The 21,853-nt window shown below is 40.7% G+C and overlaps 1 protein-coding gene across 15 annotated transcripts in view; it reads right to left on the bottom strand.

The window, feature by feature from the left end:
• The window catches only part of ZMIZ1 (zinc finger MIZ-type containing 1), a 474,637-nt gene that overhangs the window by 106,969 nt on the left and 345,815 nt on the right, over window positions 1-21,853 (bottom strand). Inside the window, exon 1 of one of the 15 annotated variants that reach the window (XM_048856932.2) lies at window positions 8,153-8,305. The exons of 12 other annotated variants lie outside the window; for them this stretch is intronic. Coding sequence is in view for 1 of the 3 variants with exons in the window: in XM_048856931.2 (XP_048712888.1) it covers window positions 8,018-8,048 (31 nt within the window). In the remaining 2 variants the exon portion in view is untranslated. Of the gene's footprint in view, window positions 1-7,552; window positions 7,787-8,017; window positions 8,113-8,152; window positions 8,306-21,853 lie in introns of those variants that run through there. 2 more of the 15 variants (XM_048856931.2, XM_048856934.2) reach the window with 2 other exon arrangements.

Below are 21,853 nucleotides of genomic sequence, written 5' to 3'. Positions count from 1 at the left end.
TACATTGCCTACCTGGTCTTTTTAGACCCTCACAATTCTATAGCTAAAAAAACTGCTGCAGAAATCGGCCCCTGGTCACTGCATTTCCCTGCTGTGCTAGTATCTTCTCTGCCCTCACTCTCCTTGTCGTTACTCTCCACCTACAGAGAATGTTTTCCTCCAAGCCCACAAACTCATGTTCTGCCTTTTCTCCCTGCTAGCCCCTATATATTATGCATCTTTGCAGCACCTGTGATAGGTTCTTACTGTCTGAGGCAGAATCAATAGACGGTCGGCACATGGAGTGAATGAAGAATTGGGACCAATGTAAATGCATTTCATGTGGTTGTAGTGTCCAGAGACTCTTTGGCTCCGAGCTACAGTACATGGAATTGATGGGCTGAATTAAGAATACAATGGCAGTTTTAACTATAAATATCTTGGTTTTAGTGGATTTAAAGTTAGCTTCAGTATAATTTTCCAGTTTTCTTATATTTAATTTCAGCTGATAGAGCTCTACAAATAAAACATTCAGGAGCCACTAGCTAGGCAATGTTCCATGGTTATCTTGCTGATTCTGAGCCATTGCCTCCTGCCCAAATTATGGCCACAATATAACATAAAAGACATGCCTCTAAACACTGTATGATCACTAATGCTTAAGATGCAGTTGGTTATGGATATTGGGAAGCCTGTTAATGAGAAGTCTAATGAAGGTCAAAAAACATTTGCTAGTCAATGTAAGAAATGTTGCCTCAGGAAATAAAAAAAACATACATCACAGCACATGCTGAAAGCAAAGAAAGCTGCTCTGGAAGTTCAAAATTACAATTATTATTATTTTCACTCTGAATTAGAGTGGAAATTAACAGTAATTACACCCCCCCCCCGCAAACTATTTTATTGGACCTTTTATGCTAAAACATTGCACAGAACTATAGATAAGTAAATTAATGCACCAGGAAAAATCTAATTGGGGGTTCAAAAGGAACATAGGTTGTCCCCTCACTTTAGAAGATAGGTTTATCCAGAAATAAAACAGAAGCACAACCATCTAAATCTCTTTTAAGGCTTGAAAGTGAATCTTGGAACCACAAACAAATTTTACTTGGCAAATCTCAAAGAACACATTGCAACACAGGATTAAGACGATCAGCAAGATCTGACGGACTAAGGCCATCTAATAGCTTAGAAATAAGGATCTCAGTTTTTAAGCAGAATGCAATGCACAGCCCAGTACATTCTTGACCGCCACATTTTGCTCTGTGGAGTCGATGTAAAGTCTTTGTAGGCAAATCAGCCATTAAGAAATTATAATGTTTCTTCCCTGAGGAGCAGAAACAAAACAGGGATAGCCAGCAGGAGATCTGACTGAAACAGAAAAGAGCATACTCTAGAAATGCTCCCTAAATGGTCAGAAGATATAGGCCAAATGTTTCTTCAAAGACAACCCTTCATTTCTGTACAGCTAAAAAAAGAATATGATTTCAAACAAAAGAAATATTATGTAGTAGTAACAAAAAAACAACGTGCTGTTTAGGGCTACAAGCATTTCATTTTATTAGAGCTGAGACAGAAGGAGTTTTCCAATACCCAAGGCCAGATAGATATCTGACAGATAAGTGCACTGGAACCAACAATGATGTATTGATAAGAATAGACAAAAATCTAGGAATAAACCCAGATTACAGCTATAGTGCTTACTAAAGGTATAATCACATGGAGTAAAAGGCATGGCACACTGAACATAAAGAGAATCAGAGATCAAACTATTGACAGCAACAAAATGAGAATGTAGAGAAATATAAGAAGTAAACCAAGTTAACAGAACCTGGGAGACCTAAAAGTTGCTCAAGGCAGTCAAATCACATTCTGTGATCAATAGAATCAAATGCTGCTGACAGATCAAGCAGGATCAAGGCTACCTAAGCCACTGAAGTTTGCACGAACAAGTAAATCATGATGTGCTTTACCAAAAGTATTGGTGTTATAGCTAGGAATGAAACCAGAGTGAAATTTCCCAAACAGTTTGACAGCTGCTAGATAAGACAGTGCAAGTAACTGTACCACGAACACACTTCCTAGAGATGTGGCCAAAGCACAGGTAATTCATTGGCAAAGTTTTCTCACAATGCACATTTTTTGCTTCCTAGTGATGCCCAGTAAAGAGATAAGATAACTTCTGACACTTGCCTAAATTTATTATATCATTCAAACAAACAAGGGGCCAGACTCAGGATCTGACTTTAAGGTCAGAAGAGACTATCATGATCATCTGATCTAACCTGCTGCACATTGCACTCACCCACCCACTCCTGTTTAACAAGGCTAAATGAAGTCTGGAGGGGAAGTGGTGGGACAACCGGCCTCTAATAATATCAGTTTGATCTTTGAAAAAAAGAATGACAGCCACTAAAATATTAGTAGTGTGATTTTTACACTGAGCGCTGTCCTAACTCTGCTGCCATTGAATTCAATCGGAGCCAACTGAGGCCAAAGCTGAGTGCTGTTGAAAATCCCACCCGAGAATTTTAAAATGTCAAGTATTTGAAAAAGAAAAGGACCTAGTTGATGTTAACACAATCTAAAAATAAACTACAGGAAGCTCACATTTGCCAAGGCTTGTATGTTTCTGTTCACTTCCTCAGTGGTGCCAAGATAAAATATAACACTCATAGATGGATGAGCTTCAAGCAAGAGGTTGAAAGATACTAGGAGTCATAGCTAGAAGCCTTCAAATCTGGTTTGAGGAATTAGGTTTCAAGAAAAAAAGAACAGGTATCAAGGTTTGATTTCTCACAACATTTTTGGGATTTACACTTGGACTATAATAGACAAAAATTAGGGACATGAATGGGTGGCTGAACATTTTTTTTTGTACTTATAAACATAATTTATGCTTCGGTGACATAGGTGGTTTGGGCTAATTCTCAACAGAAGGAGTCTTATTGAAGTGGGTATCAGGATTAACAGTACTGTGGAGGAATTGTAAAATATCGGGAATGACCTATGTTAGTGAAATGCAGCATGATTACAGGTATGTGTCTCGGAAACATTCGATACTGATGAAGTAACTACTGTTTCAATGTATCCGATGAAGTGAGCTATAGCTCACGAAAGCTTATGCTCAAATAAATTTCTTAGTCTCTAAGGTGCCACAAGTACTCCTTTTCTTTTTACTGTTTCAACGTCATTCATTTTCATCCCTCTGTTCTCAGGATTACTTTGTCTTGATACTGAAGGAGAAATTCTTAAAGGAACTTCTAATTAAGAGTGAAAAGATGGTATCAGTGTTCTGGGCTTTGCTCTCTTCAGTGAGTCCTGAATGAATGATCCTAGTTGTGTGCCAGATGGGCTGCATTTCACATTGACGATGAACGATAGACACACTTCACCACGATTTAACAGCAATTACTGCATGATTTTATTGTGCATTTGTGTACCTCTTATCATTTTCGAACATTTACATTTCATAAGGGCTCAACCATCTTTTAATGTTATACTGATTTCCTGGCTGAAGGGCTTGTTCAGCCAAACACATTTGATTCTTGGCCAACTGTTTGCAAGCTTTTATTTATCCTGACAGGCCTTGATTGCTCTGCCCAAAGCCGTTCTTGGGGTCTGTCCCAAAGTGACCCACAGATGCCATTTTGATTGGGGTATGTCTGTGGGATGACAAGGGCAGATGTGGGCAGTTAATTCTCATTCATCTCCAGTACCTGTCACCCAAGAGACAACTTGGCACAACCATATTCACTTGAATTATCTATTTATCTCTGGGAACTCAGGATGCTTATTCCAAGGAGAACCCCCTGGCTTTATCTACAGGTGTTTTACATTTTTGGTTCCACTAGAGGTAGAGAAGGCTTTCTAATTGTCTCTGTCCCACACACTTTTGCACACACTAATCATGAGGAGCTTTTTGATCACAATACTGTTGTAATAGAATAGAAGGGCCTTATTTAGAGTAGCGGAGGGGGAAGATCAACTCATCTGTGCCCTGTCTCCTATTCCGATCTCTATCTAGGGTACTTATTAGGTGGGGAGTAACGCTGCCATAGTGCTAGAAAAACTAAGCGATGGATTAGTGTTGTGTAGCAGTATTTCTTAGGCACTGATGAGAAAAGATGTGCTCACTTTTACTAATTTCACCTCCTCTCCTTGTCTGTGTAAACTGACTTTCTGTGTCACTTTCCAAACCCTGCTACAAACTGGAGTGGGAAACTTTGCCATCTTTTCTGATGGTTTTTTTCTCTGTATTTTTCTATCCCACTGTTGAAGCACCACAGAACAAGGGATTCACTGGACCTGAAGAGGATCTGGGGAGAAGGACTGGGGGAGGGGAGAGCAGTGAAAAAGACTGGGGTAGCTATGTTTACAGCACTCCAACCCTATGCTGAGATGAGGCTTGTTTCTTCCAGCCTGTCTGAAAACTGCAATGGGCCATCCCTGCAGCCCAGCTTGTTGCAGGTTGTTTCATGGAAGTCTTCTGTAATGACTTCCTGTATGTTTTCTGCATAAGACACCTAGGAGTTACCCCATTTATAGGGGCAGCAGCAGAGGAAGAAATTACACTGTCAGACTCTTTTTACAGACGTTAACAGATATCTCTGGAATGCCAATTTGTGTCAATAACTTTGCAAATTGTAAAAATTTATTTTGTTTGCTGACATTCCTAAAGCAATAAAAGGTGAACAGGAAAAGTAAACTTGCCTCCTGTCTTAACACAGAATTCGATCTTTTCTTTTGAGGGAAAGAGTATGAAATCCCATGGGGTGAAACTTGCCTGCTGGTTGAACTCATATAGGATTTCTTTTTGTTCAGTAACATCCTTTTGCTGGTCACCTGGCTATGAGAAAGCATGATCTACAGTAAGACACCCTTGAGATGCAAAAGCCTCAGTGGCAACTAACACACAGACTTACGTGCTATCAGTTCAGCTTGTAACATACAGAGCAGCAATAAATAGCTTATACGCAGATTCTTATCCCTGGTTAAACATCTTGGGTAGGCCACAGCAACTCTTAACCTAATTGTTATGCTAACCTTTAGCACACAAGAAGCCTATGTTACCAGATCTCTCTCTCTAAATTACCTCATTATAATTAAAACCACATAGCTACTACATCGACAAGCGACTTATTAACCCCCATCCCAAAATGTACTCCCCACATTATTGTCTCGCTGTTTCTTTGTATTCCTGTCTTTCCATAACCCTCTGTTGTCTCTTTTCCTATACTTAGATTGTAAGTTGTCTGGGGCAAGGACTGTCTTTTTGTTCTGTGTTTGAAGAGCACCTGCCCTGTTCCATGACTGGGGCTTCCCTAGGTGCTATGGTAATACAAATTTTATATGCGTGTCACTCAAGCACATTCAATGCAACATTTCTCTCAAGGCCATTCAAACAGAGATGTGGAAATTTTATGTTTGCACCCATTCTACTACAGAGCTATGCAAGATCAAAGACTTTAAGACTCAATTTTGGACCCCTCTTAGGTAAACATTTTCATTTCCTACCATAAAATTGTCCTTTACATATTCAGATTGTCACATGTTTCATAAAAAGATACGATCAATGCAGTTACATTTCCCCCAAGAACTTTCTCTGGTGGCTCCTTCAAAAGGGAACCTGCTTCTCCCTAAAATTAATTTTAAATGTTTGTAAGCAATTTTTCACCTCCATTTCAGCCCAAGCACTTTGCTCCAGAATGCTATTTTGATATACAAAATAAACCAAAAGAGAAATCAAAAAATTGCAGAGCAGTGTGGCACGAGGTAGGAAGAGAATGTATGTTTTTGGTCATTTAAAATGCAGCATCTACTTCTATCTATTATAAAACCAAGACAAAGTCAACCGACAAGTGATTTCTGTGATAGAACCCATTCACATCTACAACAAGATCCACAGCAACAGATGCTTAAACAGATCTGATTAATAAAATTGTAATAAAGCTCTAGGCAAAAAAAGAAAAAAAGAAAAAGACTGGGTAACTATGAATAATTTCTTTGAACTTTATTTTTAGTTTAAGAACTACCACTTTTCAAATGGCATATTGCTCCTATGGATGAAGTTTGTCATCTTGGCCCAATTAACTGCCTAACCTAACCTGATCAAGATATCACTTCTTAAAATAAACCTGGCTATTTCATTATCAGGCTAGTTCATAGTTTCATCCTGCACACAGAAGAGAATATATTTCTACTTATTCGGCTTCAAAAATTAAATCCATAGGTTTTCATAGCAATCTCCCTTTCTACAGTTGTGTCATCCTGGCATAGGGCAACATGTAAGTGGTTGACAAGAATCACTATAATTGCTCAGTTCAAGCCACTCTGGACTGAAGGCCTGATTCAAAGCCTGTTGAAGCCAATGGATTTTGGATCAGGCCCTAAATGGAAACAGTTCTACTGCGTGTCTGACCCTGGATGACTGAAATCAATAGGTGCTTTGTTGCTAACTTCACTGGACACAGGATCAGGCTCAAACTACACAAGACAAAACCGGATTCCACAGGATCAGGAGAGTTGTTACATACTGTACTACTCTCCCACCAGTAAATAGCTGAAAGCATGCCATTCTTTACACCCATGTCGTTGATGTTTATTAGATGCACAGTTCTGAGTTCCGAATTTATACACTGCTTCATCTCAGAGATCTTCATCTCTGCATGACTAATTTCTGTCCAGATTTAACTGAGACTGGTTTATTTCTCTGTAAAACTATCACTTGCTCTGCTCCATGTAATTAAGAACATCACCAACGGACTATTTAGCAGGACTTCAAATGCTTCAGTGTCACTAGTTTTAATTTCCAAACTTTTGAAATACTCTTTCAAATGTATCAATGGTGTCCTGTATTTTTTTTAAATAAAGCTAAATATCACAATTAGTATTGAAGACTGCATTCTACATGGGAGGAAAGAATACCTGTCAACTTTAGAACCTGAGATTGCTATTGACACCACCATGTCTGTGCCAGTTTCCTTGAAACCACTTGCCAGGATGCATGTTAGTTGTAAGTTACATACAGCAAGGTCTTTATGAAAGCAGCGTAAATGAAATGGTGACAACACTTATAGTATTTGCTGTTTCCAGAATATCTTTTGGAATATACAACATTCTGACAGTAAAGACAGTTTAAGGAAATGCCATCAGTGCTTGATGCACATTCTGCTTTTATGGTTGCAGGTAAAAAGAAGCAAAAAAAATCTTGTAAGATGTCTGCTTACAAGTCAACATTTCACCCTCTAAAATAACAATGCCTAAGGATCAGTCAATCAAATTAACAAGATCTGAATATCCCCCAGCTTCCCAAATTCTCTTCAGGGGCAAGCACAAGGAACAGTAACTGTATGCAAATATGTCCCAGTTTCCTACTCAGGTCTGTCTTTCATCTCCTTATTCTGCCTTTTCCATCTGACAACACGCAGCATGGCTTTTCCCACAATGCTCTGTCTCTCTCTCTGTCACACATACACCACACACACAGTCTCAGACAGACTGGAGCAAACACACGCACGCACGCTCACACACATCCATACACACTCCCTCCCCCCAAAAGAAACCAACTTACCCACAAGTTATATTTCATTCAAAAACTAGTCCTCCTCTGCTCCCCCTCCTCTGTTTTTTCTGCCTCTCTTCTGTTGCAGAAAAAGGCCACATATGTCTGAAAACACTTCTAGGCAGAAACCATCTAGTGCAGAACAAAGACAGCCAGGGTTGCCTTAATCTCAGCATAAGGCAGCCAGTAGCTATTTTCAAGCTTGTTCTCTCTCTCTCCCCCCTCTGAGGGCACCCTGCGCTGCTCTGTTTCTCCCTCTCTCTCTTCTCTTTGCCTGTCCAGCCACTGCACAACACACATCAATTATTCATTGCTTGTCTCCCGGTTTCCAGGCAAAACCAATCACAGATGGAGTCTTGCTAATGGGCTCATGCCGTACTTGCCAACAGGCTATTTGTGCTCAAGCTACAACCCTCCAGAGACAATAAAGAGAATCAGGTTAAGCTTTAAAACTTCACACATACACAAACAGACCTGAAACAGCGATGTGCATGTCAGCATCCATATGACATTGCTTAGGAGCATGTCTTCAGCGCCCAGGATGCAAGAAGGCTGCTTTAAATCTTCTGAAAGGGTTTTAAGAAAAATCAAACACTCAGAAAATCTCACCTCAGCTGCATGTTACTGATATGGCTGGTTTTCTTTTCTGTGTCTAGTGATCCATCTCTCCCATTACACACCTCTCTCTCATCCATATACACATCCCCTTCTCTCTCTCTCTCTCTCTCTCACACACACACACCACACACACACACAAGCAATCACAGCCACTTTGCCCAGAAGGGAGAGAGAGAAAGGAGGAGGGGAGGGGGAAAAAACCCAGGCAGCTCACATTTCAAACTTGCAAGGAGGGGTGGTACTTAGAGCACTAGGACAAAGCCTCTTTATTTGGCATCCAGCCAAAATACTAAAATAAAATCCCTTGATCAATTAATTTGAAGCAACTCTAGTTCGAGTGTGTATAACAAATCATTAAGGGTGCAAAGGCTGAAAAGCCTTCAGAATTGGAAAAATTACTACACTTGTTTCCCCTCCTCCCCTGCTCAGAATGCTGTTGACTAAATTCATCAAACTAGTCATGCTAATTAGCGCCAAGAGAAGCCTCTGCATTTAGGCAGTGCTGGTGGCTTCCTATGTGAAGAGGAATCAGTCCACTGGAGGCAGAGTGGGAGGAAGTGAATGGACAAGTTTTCTAGTCGGATGAATGTTAAATATGCATCAGGGGCATGACTGATCTGAGTTACTTGTTGAAACACAGGAAGGTTGGTTAGTGCCATTTGATCAGCACCTATATCAGAATTTCTTTTTGGGGTGTGTGTGGGGTGGGTTGTGAGGAATGAAGGAAGGACTGTGTTACTTGAGACTTCATTTTTATTTAGCCTTGATAATCCAAGATACTGCAATAATACTGAGCATTTATGTATCATTTAAATATACAAAGCAACATCCAAGTATTTAGCCCTGCCAAATGGATAGGAAATATTATCTGTAATTTACAGATGGGGAAAATGAGGCACAGAGCAATGAAGACTGTGCTTTCAAAGGAGCCTAAGGGAATTCAATGGAAATTCCATGGCCTGCTTTGAAAATCTCACTCAAATGATTTCCTCAAGACCACAGAGAATGGCAGGATTAGAACTCAGTTCGAGCCCCCTCAACTCCCTACCTGTGGCTCATTCTTCTTACTAACTCCAATAATTTTCCATGTAACATACTAAAACCGTTTAAGTTTAAAATTAGATTCGTGCGCATTTTAAGTCAGTTCAACACTTCAAAGTACTCTTTACAGAGAAAGAAAGATATTTCAATAAGCTCTTCTGGGTAAAGGCTTTCTGTACGGAGTTGACAATATAAAAGATAAGAAAGAAACGTACAGGAAGTGTATGTGACTTTTTTTCCCCTCCTCTGAGGGAAAACTGGCAGTTTAAGTTGTGGCTGACCAAGAATCAGCCTTTTCCTGACATCGCATCCTGTGGTAAATAGCCGCTTCCTTCCCAGGCACAACCTTCACAAATGTACCTCCACTTCTTAAAGGGGTACTGGGACATTTTAGCATAGAGCTCACTGAGTTAATATGCTGCCGCTTCCATGCCAAAAAAAAGAAAATGGACTATAAATTAAAAAAAAAAAATACTAGCAGATCCACCTAGATTCCTTTTTGTTAAAGAACCGAAAAAGGCTCTTCATTTGTTTCCAGTATTCACAATTACTCACCAAACCATGTTTTAAATAAATAAATAAATAAATTAAAAGTGTCTACAACATGATTGATAAGGTCAGCAAACTACCAGAGATACCAACATGTGGTTCTGCTCTGAAAAGTGATTTCATAAAAATGACATTGTTAGGTTCAGTGTTTATTTTTTTTTCCTGTGAATCCAGATCACACAAGTAAAAATACATTTTATTTTCACTAACTTCCATCCCTGAAAATACAGCTTCAGGTCAGACAGTCAAACTGGGTTCTCTCTTCCTCTCATAGTTCTGGCAGTGTAAAAAGGTGCTTGCTGCAAGTCAAATTCTCCTCTCAATTACACCTCCGCAAACCCCAAAGCTGCACAAGTTCAACTAACAACAGAATTTAAAAACAATATGGTTTACACAGGTGTCACAAAGGGCAAATTTGGCCTATATAAGCATTAGTATTGATGCATGCATGAGATGGAAGGAATCCAGCTAGATTCTCACAGCCCAGAGAGAGAGTCTGCAGGACTGATAGAAAAAACAAACAAACCTCAAAACAAAAAATATTTTAATTTGCAAACTGATCAAATCTGAGATGGAGGCAATGAGAGAAACACACAGAATCTCATGAAACTGTTTTTATCACTTTTCAGAATAGAACTGCACTTTAAGAAGATGTGAATTATATTGATTGGCAGGCAGAGAAAATGATAACATGCCTGAGTTTCAGATGACAATGTTATTTGGAACTGGCAAAACTATGAGGAATTTAGGATGATAATCCTGAACAAAGACCAAATTCCTTGCTGGTGTAACTCCACTGATTTCAGAGTCTGAAATTATGCCCGACGAAAAAATTAACCCAAATATTCACTTTATTTATAAATTTACATGTACAATTTAAATATGTAAATTTATATGTACATATATACATACGCAGAGTGCTGTGCTGGTTTCAGATTTTATTGCAATTACAAAACTTTCACATAGCTCTAATCCCAATGTTGTCATATTGCATAGTAAAAAAAATAGGACTTTTTAAGATCATCTGGAGCAGCCTTTTCAAAATCAAGATTGACTGCTTCCCTGCATGAAAACCACACTGAAATCTGAGTTTTCAGAAGAAAATATATATAGATATAATTTAATATGTTTACATTTTTTTTAAACTTTCATTAAAAAAAGATAACTATTTTTTTTCTGCTATTATATTCACTTTCCAGTGTCAGAGTGTAGGTTTCTCTTTAAACTGCCTGTCTTTTCAACGGAAGTGGTTTAGAGTAGACAAATCATTTATCTAAAAATTATGTACTTACTTCTCCTTTGACAAATCTTCAGCAGGTTTTAATCCCACCCTGACACTTGAAATACCACTTTCTGTGATGACTTTTGAGTCACAGTTGTCAGAGGAATCTGGCACTGTAGTCAAATGGATTAAATCATACTTCATAGCCTACCGTATTTTGGCAAAGAAATGGTTTATCATTTGTAGAAATTAATCATAAGAGTTTTTTCTGCAGGGCAAATTCCCAATCATTTTTAAGATTACTATGTTTAAGCCCCAATGACAGCAGTTTGTCAAATTACATCATAGGAAGGGTTGTCTCGTGCAGTGATAACTATTAACAAGACTCACTGAAGTCATTTACTACTGGGAGGAGTGTGTGTCTGTGCTGGGGAAGCCATTTTTAAAAACCGGTGTAGGAGAGCAAGCCCAGTGGCTGTGCTTTGTGTTGCCATTTGGGAAAACACAGATTCTACTGCCAGGAAAACCGCCTCACTCCTGTGACTAGAGAAGCCTGGTGTCTTTTGGACTCTCAGTGTCATTCAACCCTTGAGGGAAGAGCGATGAGTGCTTTATTTGCAACACCTCTAGCTGATTAAGGAGAGATGGTGATAGGCTCCCAAAGGAGTATTGCCCAGCACTTATATCTACCTTGAACTATAAACTCTTTAAGGCTGGGACTACCTATTTTTGCATACTGTGCAGTGCCAAGCACATTACTAATGCTAAATAAAACCTAAAAAAATAAACAATCATAATAACAATAATAAACAAACAACAATAAACATTTCTCAGCAAGCAGAAGAATGAAAATAAGTGGGCTGCAGTGTCATTACAGTGTCAGACACACACCATCAGTGGTGCCCAATGTATTGGGGTATCATGATAGCATGGTTTCATTATCATGGCAGGCCAGACACTAATGTGGAGGGGCAAAGCAGTTTAGAGACATGAAGTGCAGGGTGTGAAGGAACCACTTATGCTCTTTGTCAAGCAGCGACGATGTCAGTTATTCCCAATTCTGGAATAACATGACACTTTGTATAACTAAAGTATAACTGCCGACTTGGCAAGTTACCCATAATGAAAGAAATAGAGCATCTAAAATTATCCAAAGGCCCAATCTGGCAATCCTTATTCAATGGGAGTTTTAGTGGAGTAAAGTCTTTAACTGCAGGATCGCTCCCTTAGTACATTACTTCAAAGATTATTTATCTAATGCAGACAGAAATGCCATTGCTGTGTATACCTCTTAGCACTGATGCAATGGCTTTTAAAAACCCTTTAGAAGAATTACAATTACATGTTAAAAATACAGAGACTACATGGGTCAGTGGCCTTGTGGGTTTTTTTTAAATGTCTCACAGTAGACTGCATCAGTAGAAGCTGTTATAAATCACAAGGCTGCATCCTCATCAGAAAGCAGCAATAGACTTAAAAAAGAAGATCCTTTAACTCAGCATCAAGTGCCTTTCATGCATAATCCACTTTTCCAAGATCAAACCAACTCAATCCAGAAAGGTATGAGAGGAAGCCCAGCATATTAAGCAAGGAAAACAAACTCTGTAAGGTGGTTTAGTCCTGTTCTTTTCTTTAAATCAAAGGTTGCTACACTACACATCTCACTATGCCTAAAAAACTACAGTCCATACCCCTAGAGTCCCCATCTCTGCCAGGTGTCTCCGAGAGCAAGGCAGAAAAGTTCCAGAATGTAATGTAGCATCTTGATTCACACAGGCTCCCTCTTTTCACCACAGCTACCCTGTGCTAACTTGCACGGACTCTAAAATTTTAATATTCTGAGGTACCAAAGAATACTGGAAATACTGAAAACACTACCCTTTGGACAAGCACACCCTATATCTGTTCAAGTGGACTTGACCTCTTCATATTTTCTTTGACAACCTCAGGTGCCATTTTTAATGTTTAAGACCTTGGACATTTTTATGTTCTTGTACAACCCCATTATGAAAGAACCTTCTCTCTGTCAACCCTACAGAGGGGTCAGGATGGCCTGTGATTATGGAAGCTCAAAACTATTGTAATGAGGAAATATCTCCCCTTTATAATCACCATCATCTTCGGGAAGAGGAAGCCCACCTTACAACCCCTAGTCACTTATTAGTGTAGGATTTTGCTACCTTCTCATCTCTTTTTCTTTTTTATTAAATGTCTTTACCATACATAGACACAAAAGAGCTATGACAATTACAACGAAATATGGAAAAGTACAGAAAGATAGGAAAAAAGCCAAATTCATCATGTTCATACATTTACATTTTATTCACTGCTATCCACTGTAAGAAAAAAGAGGGGAAAAGGAACCAAAGCAAAGAGAAAGGAGGACACAAGGGAAAGATCACACTCCCAACATAGCGTGGCAGACAGAAAACATACCCTGCAGAACCAGAAAATTGCTATACAATGACACCGTCAGTCTAGAACTGTCTCCAGTGCTGTTCCCCATCAATAGAGCTCCCTGTACACATCGCTACCTATCAGACAACTCTAAAAAGACAGACTAAATATTCTCAAATCTGTGGAGTTTTTTCCTTCTTTTAGTCTTTCAAGAGCTACTTTTTCACTTAACTCACCAGGACAGTTTTCTACCATTAGAGGTGTAGGTGACTTCCAGCATGATAAGATTAGACGTCATACCGTTAAGAATAATGAGGCTCACAGGAACCAGCATTTTTGTGAATTCATCATGTGGAAGATTTAGATTGGGGAGTCCCAATATAAACATTTCTGGTGGCAGTAAAAGAGAAGCTCCTACTAGTTATTAAATTCTTACATGTCCCTACTCACCAATGCTCCTAATTTGAAGACAGTCCCATACAAACTACCATATAGGTGGAAGCCAGGAATGTACATCTCCAACAGTCATTTGCATCTCTAATGCCTCCTTTGGACACAGCAGTTGGAGTCCATTGCATGCAAAGCACTTCTGGTGAATTAGACAGAGACAGAGATTCATTGAGGCCTTTTTGTACCAAGTCCAATTTTGTTACACTGTTGCGTGATCAAGGGGATTCCCAAAACCAGGCACCATTTATTTTCAACTATCTCTGTACTTTTTTCAGTAGCCTTCATTAAGTAAGTAGATACTTATGCAGAGGGGCTGGCAAGCTGCCCCAATTTTCCTTTTTTACTTGAGTAAGTCTAGAGATGCAGGGACTACTTTTAGATGGGGGCAAATATGATTGACTAATTCTAATGGGCTTATATGTTATTTAAAGGATAAAGCTCCCTGTTTTTGCCTATATTTATTTCACAAGACCACCCTTTTGTGCCTGCCTAGTCTAGCATTATATATTGATGATAATTCAAGCTCATTAGAGGCATCACTTGTTTCATTTTCATATTGTGCCTTCTCCAGCATCTAAGCACAGCTCAAAGCCCACCATGCCTCTCCATAAATGGGAGACCAGTTACATCTAGGAGGTAGCTTTGTCTCTGTTTGTTAAGCACTTGGGGATTAGAGTAACTGTCTATTGACTTCAGCTGGAGCAGAGTTAGACCAATGCTAACCAGGCATTTACTATTTTTTATTTGGTTCCACTCCTCTATTTGTTTTGGATTTGCTGTGTGACAGCGAACTAAAGCCACACGTTGGCACAGGCATGCAGGGGGTTAACTATAGCTAAGCTTCTTCCTCTCCCTGCAAAAGGTGCTCAGGGGTGGATAATGAGGCAGGTCTGGAGACAGCAAGCTAAAAAGAAAGAGGACAGGAAACTCCACAAGGAGGTGGCAGGTGGGGATGCCTTGCAGTAAAGAAAATTCCATCCCCAGTCACTCCAAGACTAACAATAAAAACCCTGGTCTGGGTTCTGTTTTTTCTTGGCACTGTAAGACCATTTTGTTTTGTTTCAGCTGCTGTCAAGGTTGCTCTCTAAGACCCTCAGGAAATAAAAGCCTTCAGGAAAACAAGGTCAGCCTAAATGACTGTTTTTACTTTGATTATTACAAACATTTCACTACCACATATCATACCATACCTTGTATCACCAAATGTCATCTCCTCCTCATTCCATCCCCAGTCCCCCACTCAGGGCCATTCAAATGGTGCTGTGAATAGGAGCCTCAGGGTTTGCTTGTACTCACTTCCTTGAGTCTAATCATGTTACTGTCTGACGCAGCTGAGCTCCAACAGCCTAGGGGAATGCAAAGGTTCCCTCTCAAGCCCAACTCATTCACATATAGCCACAAGAGCGAAGCCAAAGTGTTAGAGGGACCAGAACTGAGAAAGAACAAGTGATGCAAATGCACTGAGTGGGACATGAAGAAGATAGGAAAAAGCTGAGGCTATCCCCTCATCTTCCCACAATGGTTTGCACCTTCTGCATTGGAAAGTCAACAAGAGAACACCAATCCTACACTGGACGTGAGTTGTTAGAGCATTAGAATTCAAATGTAATGGGAAAGCTGAGATGAAACTGATCTGACTCCATTCAAAAAAACCGAGGACAACGTTGGATGCCCCTCTCCCAAGACCACCATCAAATCATGAAAACCATTACAAATGCACACAGCTCTCTTACTGGTGCCATACTGCATATGCTAGAGGAAGATGCAGAAGTTGTCAGAAGGCAACATTATCCAGAATCATGTAAGGAATAGCATCAGGGTTTTAGGCCAGAAACACTGACCTATCTTGAGAGTGGACCAAAGTCTGGAAAATCTTTCCCTTCTACATGCAAAAAGTGTGTGTGTGCGCATGCGCACAATTCTTTTTGGAAATACCACTACGTCTTTTGCTAACTGTCTACAAACCTGTGCACATATGCCATATACTTGCTTTTCATATTAATCTGACAGAAAGCCATCCAAAATTGCTTTTAGTGGATACTGAGATGAAGCATGGATCAGGTGTTTCAGCTCAATAAGGCAAATTTTTCTTGATGTGGACCAAATTCAGTTGTCACTTTTTTTCTCCTTTTACCAATCTGACTTTAAGAGGATCCCTCCCTGACTTTAAGAGGATCTCAGTACCCATATTTGACTGTACTCTGAGGAGAATTACAATATTAGCAAAACCCAAATACAATTATTAAAGTTTTGTGCTTTTCTGCCTATTTTGAAAGTGAACATATGCAGTTACTTCAGAAGAAAGGGAATGGACCTGAATGGAAAGCGGTGTAGCTCAGAGGAATACCAAGAGAACACTTGTAGGTAATTGCTATGGCTACATAAAGAAGAGTTTCAGGGATAACAGATATTTACCAAATTACTCTCTACAGCACTCTGTGCAAAGCAGGTAGTTCGGCAAAATCTGCAGGCCCTTATTATAAGAAAGTCCACAGCTTAATCTTGGTATTTCAATACTATGGGCCTGATTCTCATTTACACTTTATGCCACTTTGGCAGTCTAAAGGAGCCTCAGTGTGTGTGTTTCAATACTGGAAAAGCATTTCTTATAGCTAAAAATGTCTTAGACCCCAGTAGCTTATTCAGACTCTGAAAAAAAGATTCACTTCAACATTTTTTGCTGAGGGGAAAAATATCTGTTACAATTTATGAGAACAAAATTAAAAACAGCAATTAACACAGGCTTCTATCTTTAGTAATTATTCATATACCTGTTTAGCTGATAATAAGTTGTAGCTCCAGGCTGTCTGCCTGCATTGCGAGGACGCAGACAGCAACCTTTGCTAAATTGACTCTATTGGTTACACTCATGCTGCAAGAGCTGTTTTCAAGGACAGATATACAATGTTATATGGGTAAAGAGACAAGCAAATTAGAGATGGGTGCTCTGTCAGAATCTAACTGAAAAACTTGTATCAGCATTTCCATACATTAATAAGGCCTTACATTTTTAACTCTTCACCTTCTGGCTATTATGGGGATGCAAGAAGCATCTATACCCACAAGTACAATATATAGCAGAGTTTTGTCTTCTAAAATACATTTATTTATTTAATCCCTGAAATGTAATGGAGGGTCAAAACCAAAACAATAGCGAGAGTATGAAAAGGTGTACTATGGGGATTCATAAAGAGCATTTAACCCCAATTAGATCATGGTGCATATTATATCACAGATTATGGACTAAGCAAATTTAGAACAACTGAGCAAAGTGACAGCAAATTGTGGTTTTGCTATTAACCACTAAAATACAATGAATTAGAGGTGGTCAAAAATATGACAAACATTTTGTAAAAATGTTTGTAGCCAAGTTTCTATGAAAAAGATGTATATCACAATGGTGGAAATTTTTCACCATCTCTATTCTCAAGTCACAGGAGGCGCTGTGCTGCCTATTAGCTAGAACACTGGACTGGGATTCAGGAGATCTGGTTTCTATACATGGCTCTGCCACTGGCCCGCTGAGTAGCCTTGTGCAAGTCACTTTGCCTCTCTGTGCCTCAGTTTCCCCATCTGTAAAATAAGCTTGATCATTATTACCTCCTTTGTAAAGTGCCTTGAGATCTACTGAAGAAAAGCTCAAAAAGAGCTAATTATTAATTATTATTATTATTTATGAACAAATGAAGGCAAGCAACAATCACTTAGGCCTACACTAGAAAAGATTTGCCAGTATAGCAAACCCCTTCTAGGGAGATGCAACATATCAACAAAAAAAGAGTGCTTTGGCCAATAAATAAACTATACCACCACAAGCCCATTTTTGCCAGTGTAACTAATAGGGCGTTTGCCAATATAGAAATGTGGTTAAAAAAAATCACCTCCCTAACAAACATATCAGCAAAAGTTCGCAGTGTAAACCTGGCTTAACTAGAGGATGACAGCATGAGAGACTGAAATCCCCTGAGAGACTGGTAATGAGTTTGTTGTGACCAGTGAAACTGGAGTTAGAGGGCCCACATTCTCTGGAGGGGCTGCTATTGACAAGACACGAGGAAAACAAACACCGTTCAGAGTTAGACTAGAAGCAACTCAGCCACATGGAGAGGGCAGTGCAGAGGGCTTAATAAAGTTCCACTTGTTCAGCTTACCCTGCATTTAGCTTCACTCTTTGCCAGAGGTGAAAGTAAGCTGGTCCGATCCGGTCTACCGGCAAGAGCTTCCCCAAGCTGGTGATTTAAAGGGCCCGGGGCTCTCAGCCGCCTCTGCAGCTGGTAGCTCCAGGGGTGATTTAAAGGGCCTGGGTATTAAAGGCCCCGCCTCTTCTGGTTGAGGCCACACCTCTTCCGGTTGAGCCCACGCCCCCTGCTCAGGACTCCGGTGTACCAGTAAGTCCTTTAAGTTACTTTCACCCTTGGTCTTTGCAAATGAAACAGGATAGCATCCTTCACCTGTGCCAGTTTTCATCATCATGTTCCTATTATGCCTCCGGCATTTAGTTCAGTGACAAAGCTCCTGTTTCTGGCAAGACTTTCAATGGTTCCCCAGCTGTGCCTCAGGTTTTTCAGCTCGGCTTCCACAGCTCTTCGCCAAGCTGTTTACGGGCAGCCTTGTTTTCGCTTGCCTTCAGGTGTCCATCTTATTGCCACTCTGGTGATGGAATCAGTTTCCATCCGAAGCACATGACCGATCCATCTCCAACGCCTCCTGGCAATAATGGCACACAGATCCTCTTGGCTGCACTGTGTGAATAGATCTTGGTTTGAGACTATTCAGGGCCAAAAGATATGGAGCATTTTTCTGAGGCAGGTTGTATGGAATGAAGAAAGTTTGGACATGTCATAGTTTTTCATTCTCCAGCATTCTGCACTATAAAGTAGTGTTGAAAGTACGCAGCTCTGATAAATCTTGAGTTTGGTTTTGGTGTTGTATTTTGAGGATTTCCAAACTGTATTTAAGCTCCTGAAGGCATTCCTGGCTTTATTGATTTTGTTCCGGATGTCCTGGCTTGTTCCACTGTCCTGGCTGATGGTGCTGCCCAAGTATGTGAATGTTTCTACATTGGTGAGAAGATAATCCTCTATCTGTACTGGTGATGGTGAGTGTAGTGGGGCGGCTGCAGGACAGCAGGGGTTAAAAGCAGCCCTTGGAGAGGACTGTGGCTGAGACCCAGTTAGAAAAGGGATTAAAAGCAGATGAGGGAGGCTGGCTGGCTAGCTGGCCCCAGGTGTGGCTAGCTCAATCAGGGCACAGCTGGCCCTGATAAAAGGGTGGTGAGCCAGGAGACAGAGAGTCCCACTCCACCCTTGCAGTGGGAAGGACCTAGCTGCCTAGGAGCACAGGGTACCTGAAGCAGAGCAGTGCTGGGGAGCTCTGACCTGGCGAGTCCCCAGGCTGAGGCCTTGCTGAAGGCCAAAGGAGGTACTGGGGCTGCAGGGAGAAGCTGGGCCAAGAAAGGCAGCAGGTCCAACCCCCTTGCCAGTGATGAGTGGCCATTACAGACTGCAGTCTACCCCAGAGAAAGGGGGCTAGATGATGACTGGCAGTAGCCACTGAGGCAAGGTGGGCTTAGAGGATTGGGGATTCCCCAGGAGGGGAGACTCAAGAGTGTGGGAGTACTGCTGTGGGTAGAACCCCAAGGGAAAGGGGCACCGGGGTCCGGGAGGGACAGGGGCCTGAAGCAGGAGAAACACTGGCCAGCTGGGGGGCGCTCTGAGTGCTAGAATCGAGCTAATTCCCGGACGAGCAACAGGAAGCGCTGCGGCAGTGAGTCTGCAATCTGCTGCAGTGATCCAATATTAAAGGTCATGATATCTGTCTGATTGCGGTTGATTTTCAGTCCAATTTGCTGGCTGAATGCGTTGAGTCAAGTTGTTTTTTCTTGTATTTGTGTATGTGATGGGAGAGCGACATCATCTGTGAAGTCCAGGTCTTCAAGGGATGAGAAGAGTGTCCATTTAATGCCTCTTGGCATGTCTTCTGTTGTACATCAATTACCCAGTCGATGGCAATGTTGAAGAGGATTGCAGACGTGACACCCCTCACATACTTAAGTTTTGACTTCAAAACTGAGCTCACTGCATGTAAAGTTGCAATAGAAGCTTTTGATTACGTTGATTATATGTAAAAGAATTCCATATGCCTGCAGAATGAGCCATAGGATGGTCCTGTGAATGCTATCAAAAGCCTTCTCAAAGTCTATGAAATTTATGTAAAGTTGCCATTCTAAGCACTGTTCTATGATGTTTCATAGAGTGAAGATCTGGTCTGTGCATCCATGTCCCTTTCGAAAACCAACTTGCTCTTTTCTGAGAACGATATCAACTGCCTCTGATATACACTGGACTATGATCTTACAAAATACATTGCTTGGCACAGATAAAAGAGTGATAACATGCCAGTTATTACAATCACTGACAGGTTTCAGAGTAACAGCCATGTTAGTCTGTATTTGCAAAAAGAAAAGGAGTGAGAGTAGGTTTGTGTATGTGTGGGGGGGGTGAGAAAACCTGGATTTGTGCTGGAAATGGCCCAACTTGATTATCATACACATTGTAAGGAGAGTGATCACTTTAGATAAGCTATTCCCAGCAGGAGAGTGGGGTGGGAGGAGGTATTTTTTCATGCTTTGTGTGTATATAAAAAGATCTTCTACACTTTCCACAGTATGCATCCGATGAAGTGAGCTGTAGCTCACGAAAGCTTATGCTCAAATAAATTGGTTAGTCTCTAAGGTGCCACAAGTACTCCTTTTCTTTTTACAATCACTGAGAGTTCCTTTCTTTGGTATATTCACTATAACCCCATTGGTTCACTCATTCGGCACTTTTTCCCTTTCCCAAACTGATGTAAATAGAGGGGCCAGGAGAGATGCTGCTAATTTAGGATTTACCTTGAACAATTTTGCATTCAAGTGATTCTTGCCAGATGCTTTTCCATTTTTTAAAGATTTGATGCCTTGAATGATCTCTTCCTTAGTTTGGGTGTCTGTGTTGATATCAAAATCTTCTTCTGCCTCCTGGATGTTTGTTTCCTCTGTAGGTAGCTCCCTATTTAGCAACTCTTTGAGATGCTCTGTCCAGCGCATTTCTTGTTCTTTTTCAGTTGTTAGTAGGTGTCCTTGTTTGCTCCTGATAAGAGTGTTTGTTGGTGTGTGCCATTTACCACTGATAAGCTGTGTCATTTTTTAGACTGTTCCTTGTTCACCACGAGCAACTGCGATGTGTTGGCAGATTATCAATATAATGCTGTTTGTCCGCTCTCAGAAGGTGTTTGACCTCCTGGTGTGCCTTGCTATACTGCTCGCAGTATTTGTCCTTTATCTTCTGGGATTGTGTGTCAAACTTTTTTCTTCAGGGCTTGTCTGGTTTCTATGGCTTTCCATGTGCTGGGTGTAATCCACTCCTTCCCTCTCTTCTGCTTGTAGCGTAGACAGGCTTCACTGCTCTGATAATAAATTGGTGTTACTTTGTCCCACTTCTTGTTGATCTCCTCATCTGCATTCCCCTCCTCTTCACCAAGGTCTGCAAGTGCTTGAAACCTGTACTTTAACTGCAGAACGAAGGATTTCTGTATTTCAGGGGACTCTAGGTTGTCAATATCATAATGTCTATGTCCCTTGTTTGGTGGACCCACACTCCTCAGCTTTAGCCTGATGGAGGCTGTCACAAGGTGGTGGTTGCTGCCAACATCTGCACCTCTTCTCACTTTCACATCTGCCAGTGAGTGTCGCCATCTGCCATTAAGAACATAGGAAGAACATAAGAATGGCCATGCTGGGTCAGACCAAAGGTCCATCCAGCCCAGTATCCTGTCTACCGGTTGGCCAATGCCAGGTGCCCCAGAGGGAGTGAACCTAACAGGTAATGATCAAGTGATCTCTCTTCTGCCATCCATCTCCACCCTCTGACAAACAGAGGCTAGGATCATGATATGGTCAATCTGATTCTTATCCCTGCCATTTGGAGAACAACACATCAGCTTGTGAATTTCACGATGTTCAAATAGGGTTCCACCAATGACTAGGTCATTCA

This window comes from Caretta caretta, chromosome 7, assembly GCF_965140235.1.
Source record: "Caretta caretta isolate rCarCar2 chromosome 7, rCarCar1.hap1, whole genome shotgun sequence".
NCBI classification, from domain to species: domain Eukaryota; kingdom Metazoa; phylum Chordata; order Testudines; family Cheloniidae; genus Caretta; species Caretta caretta.
The sequence above is the reverse complement of the archived record's forward strand: the minus strand, read 5'-3'. Positions and strand labels throughout refer to the sequence as shown.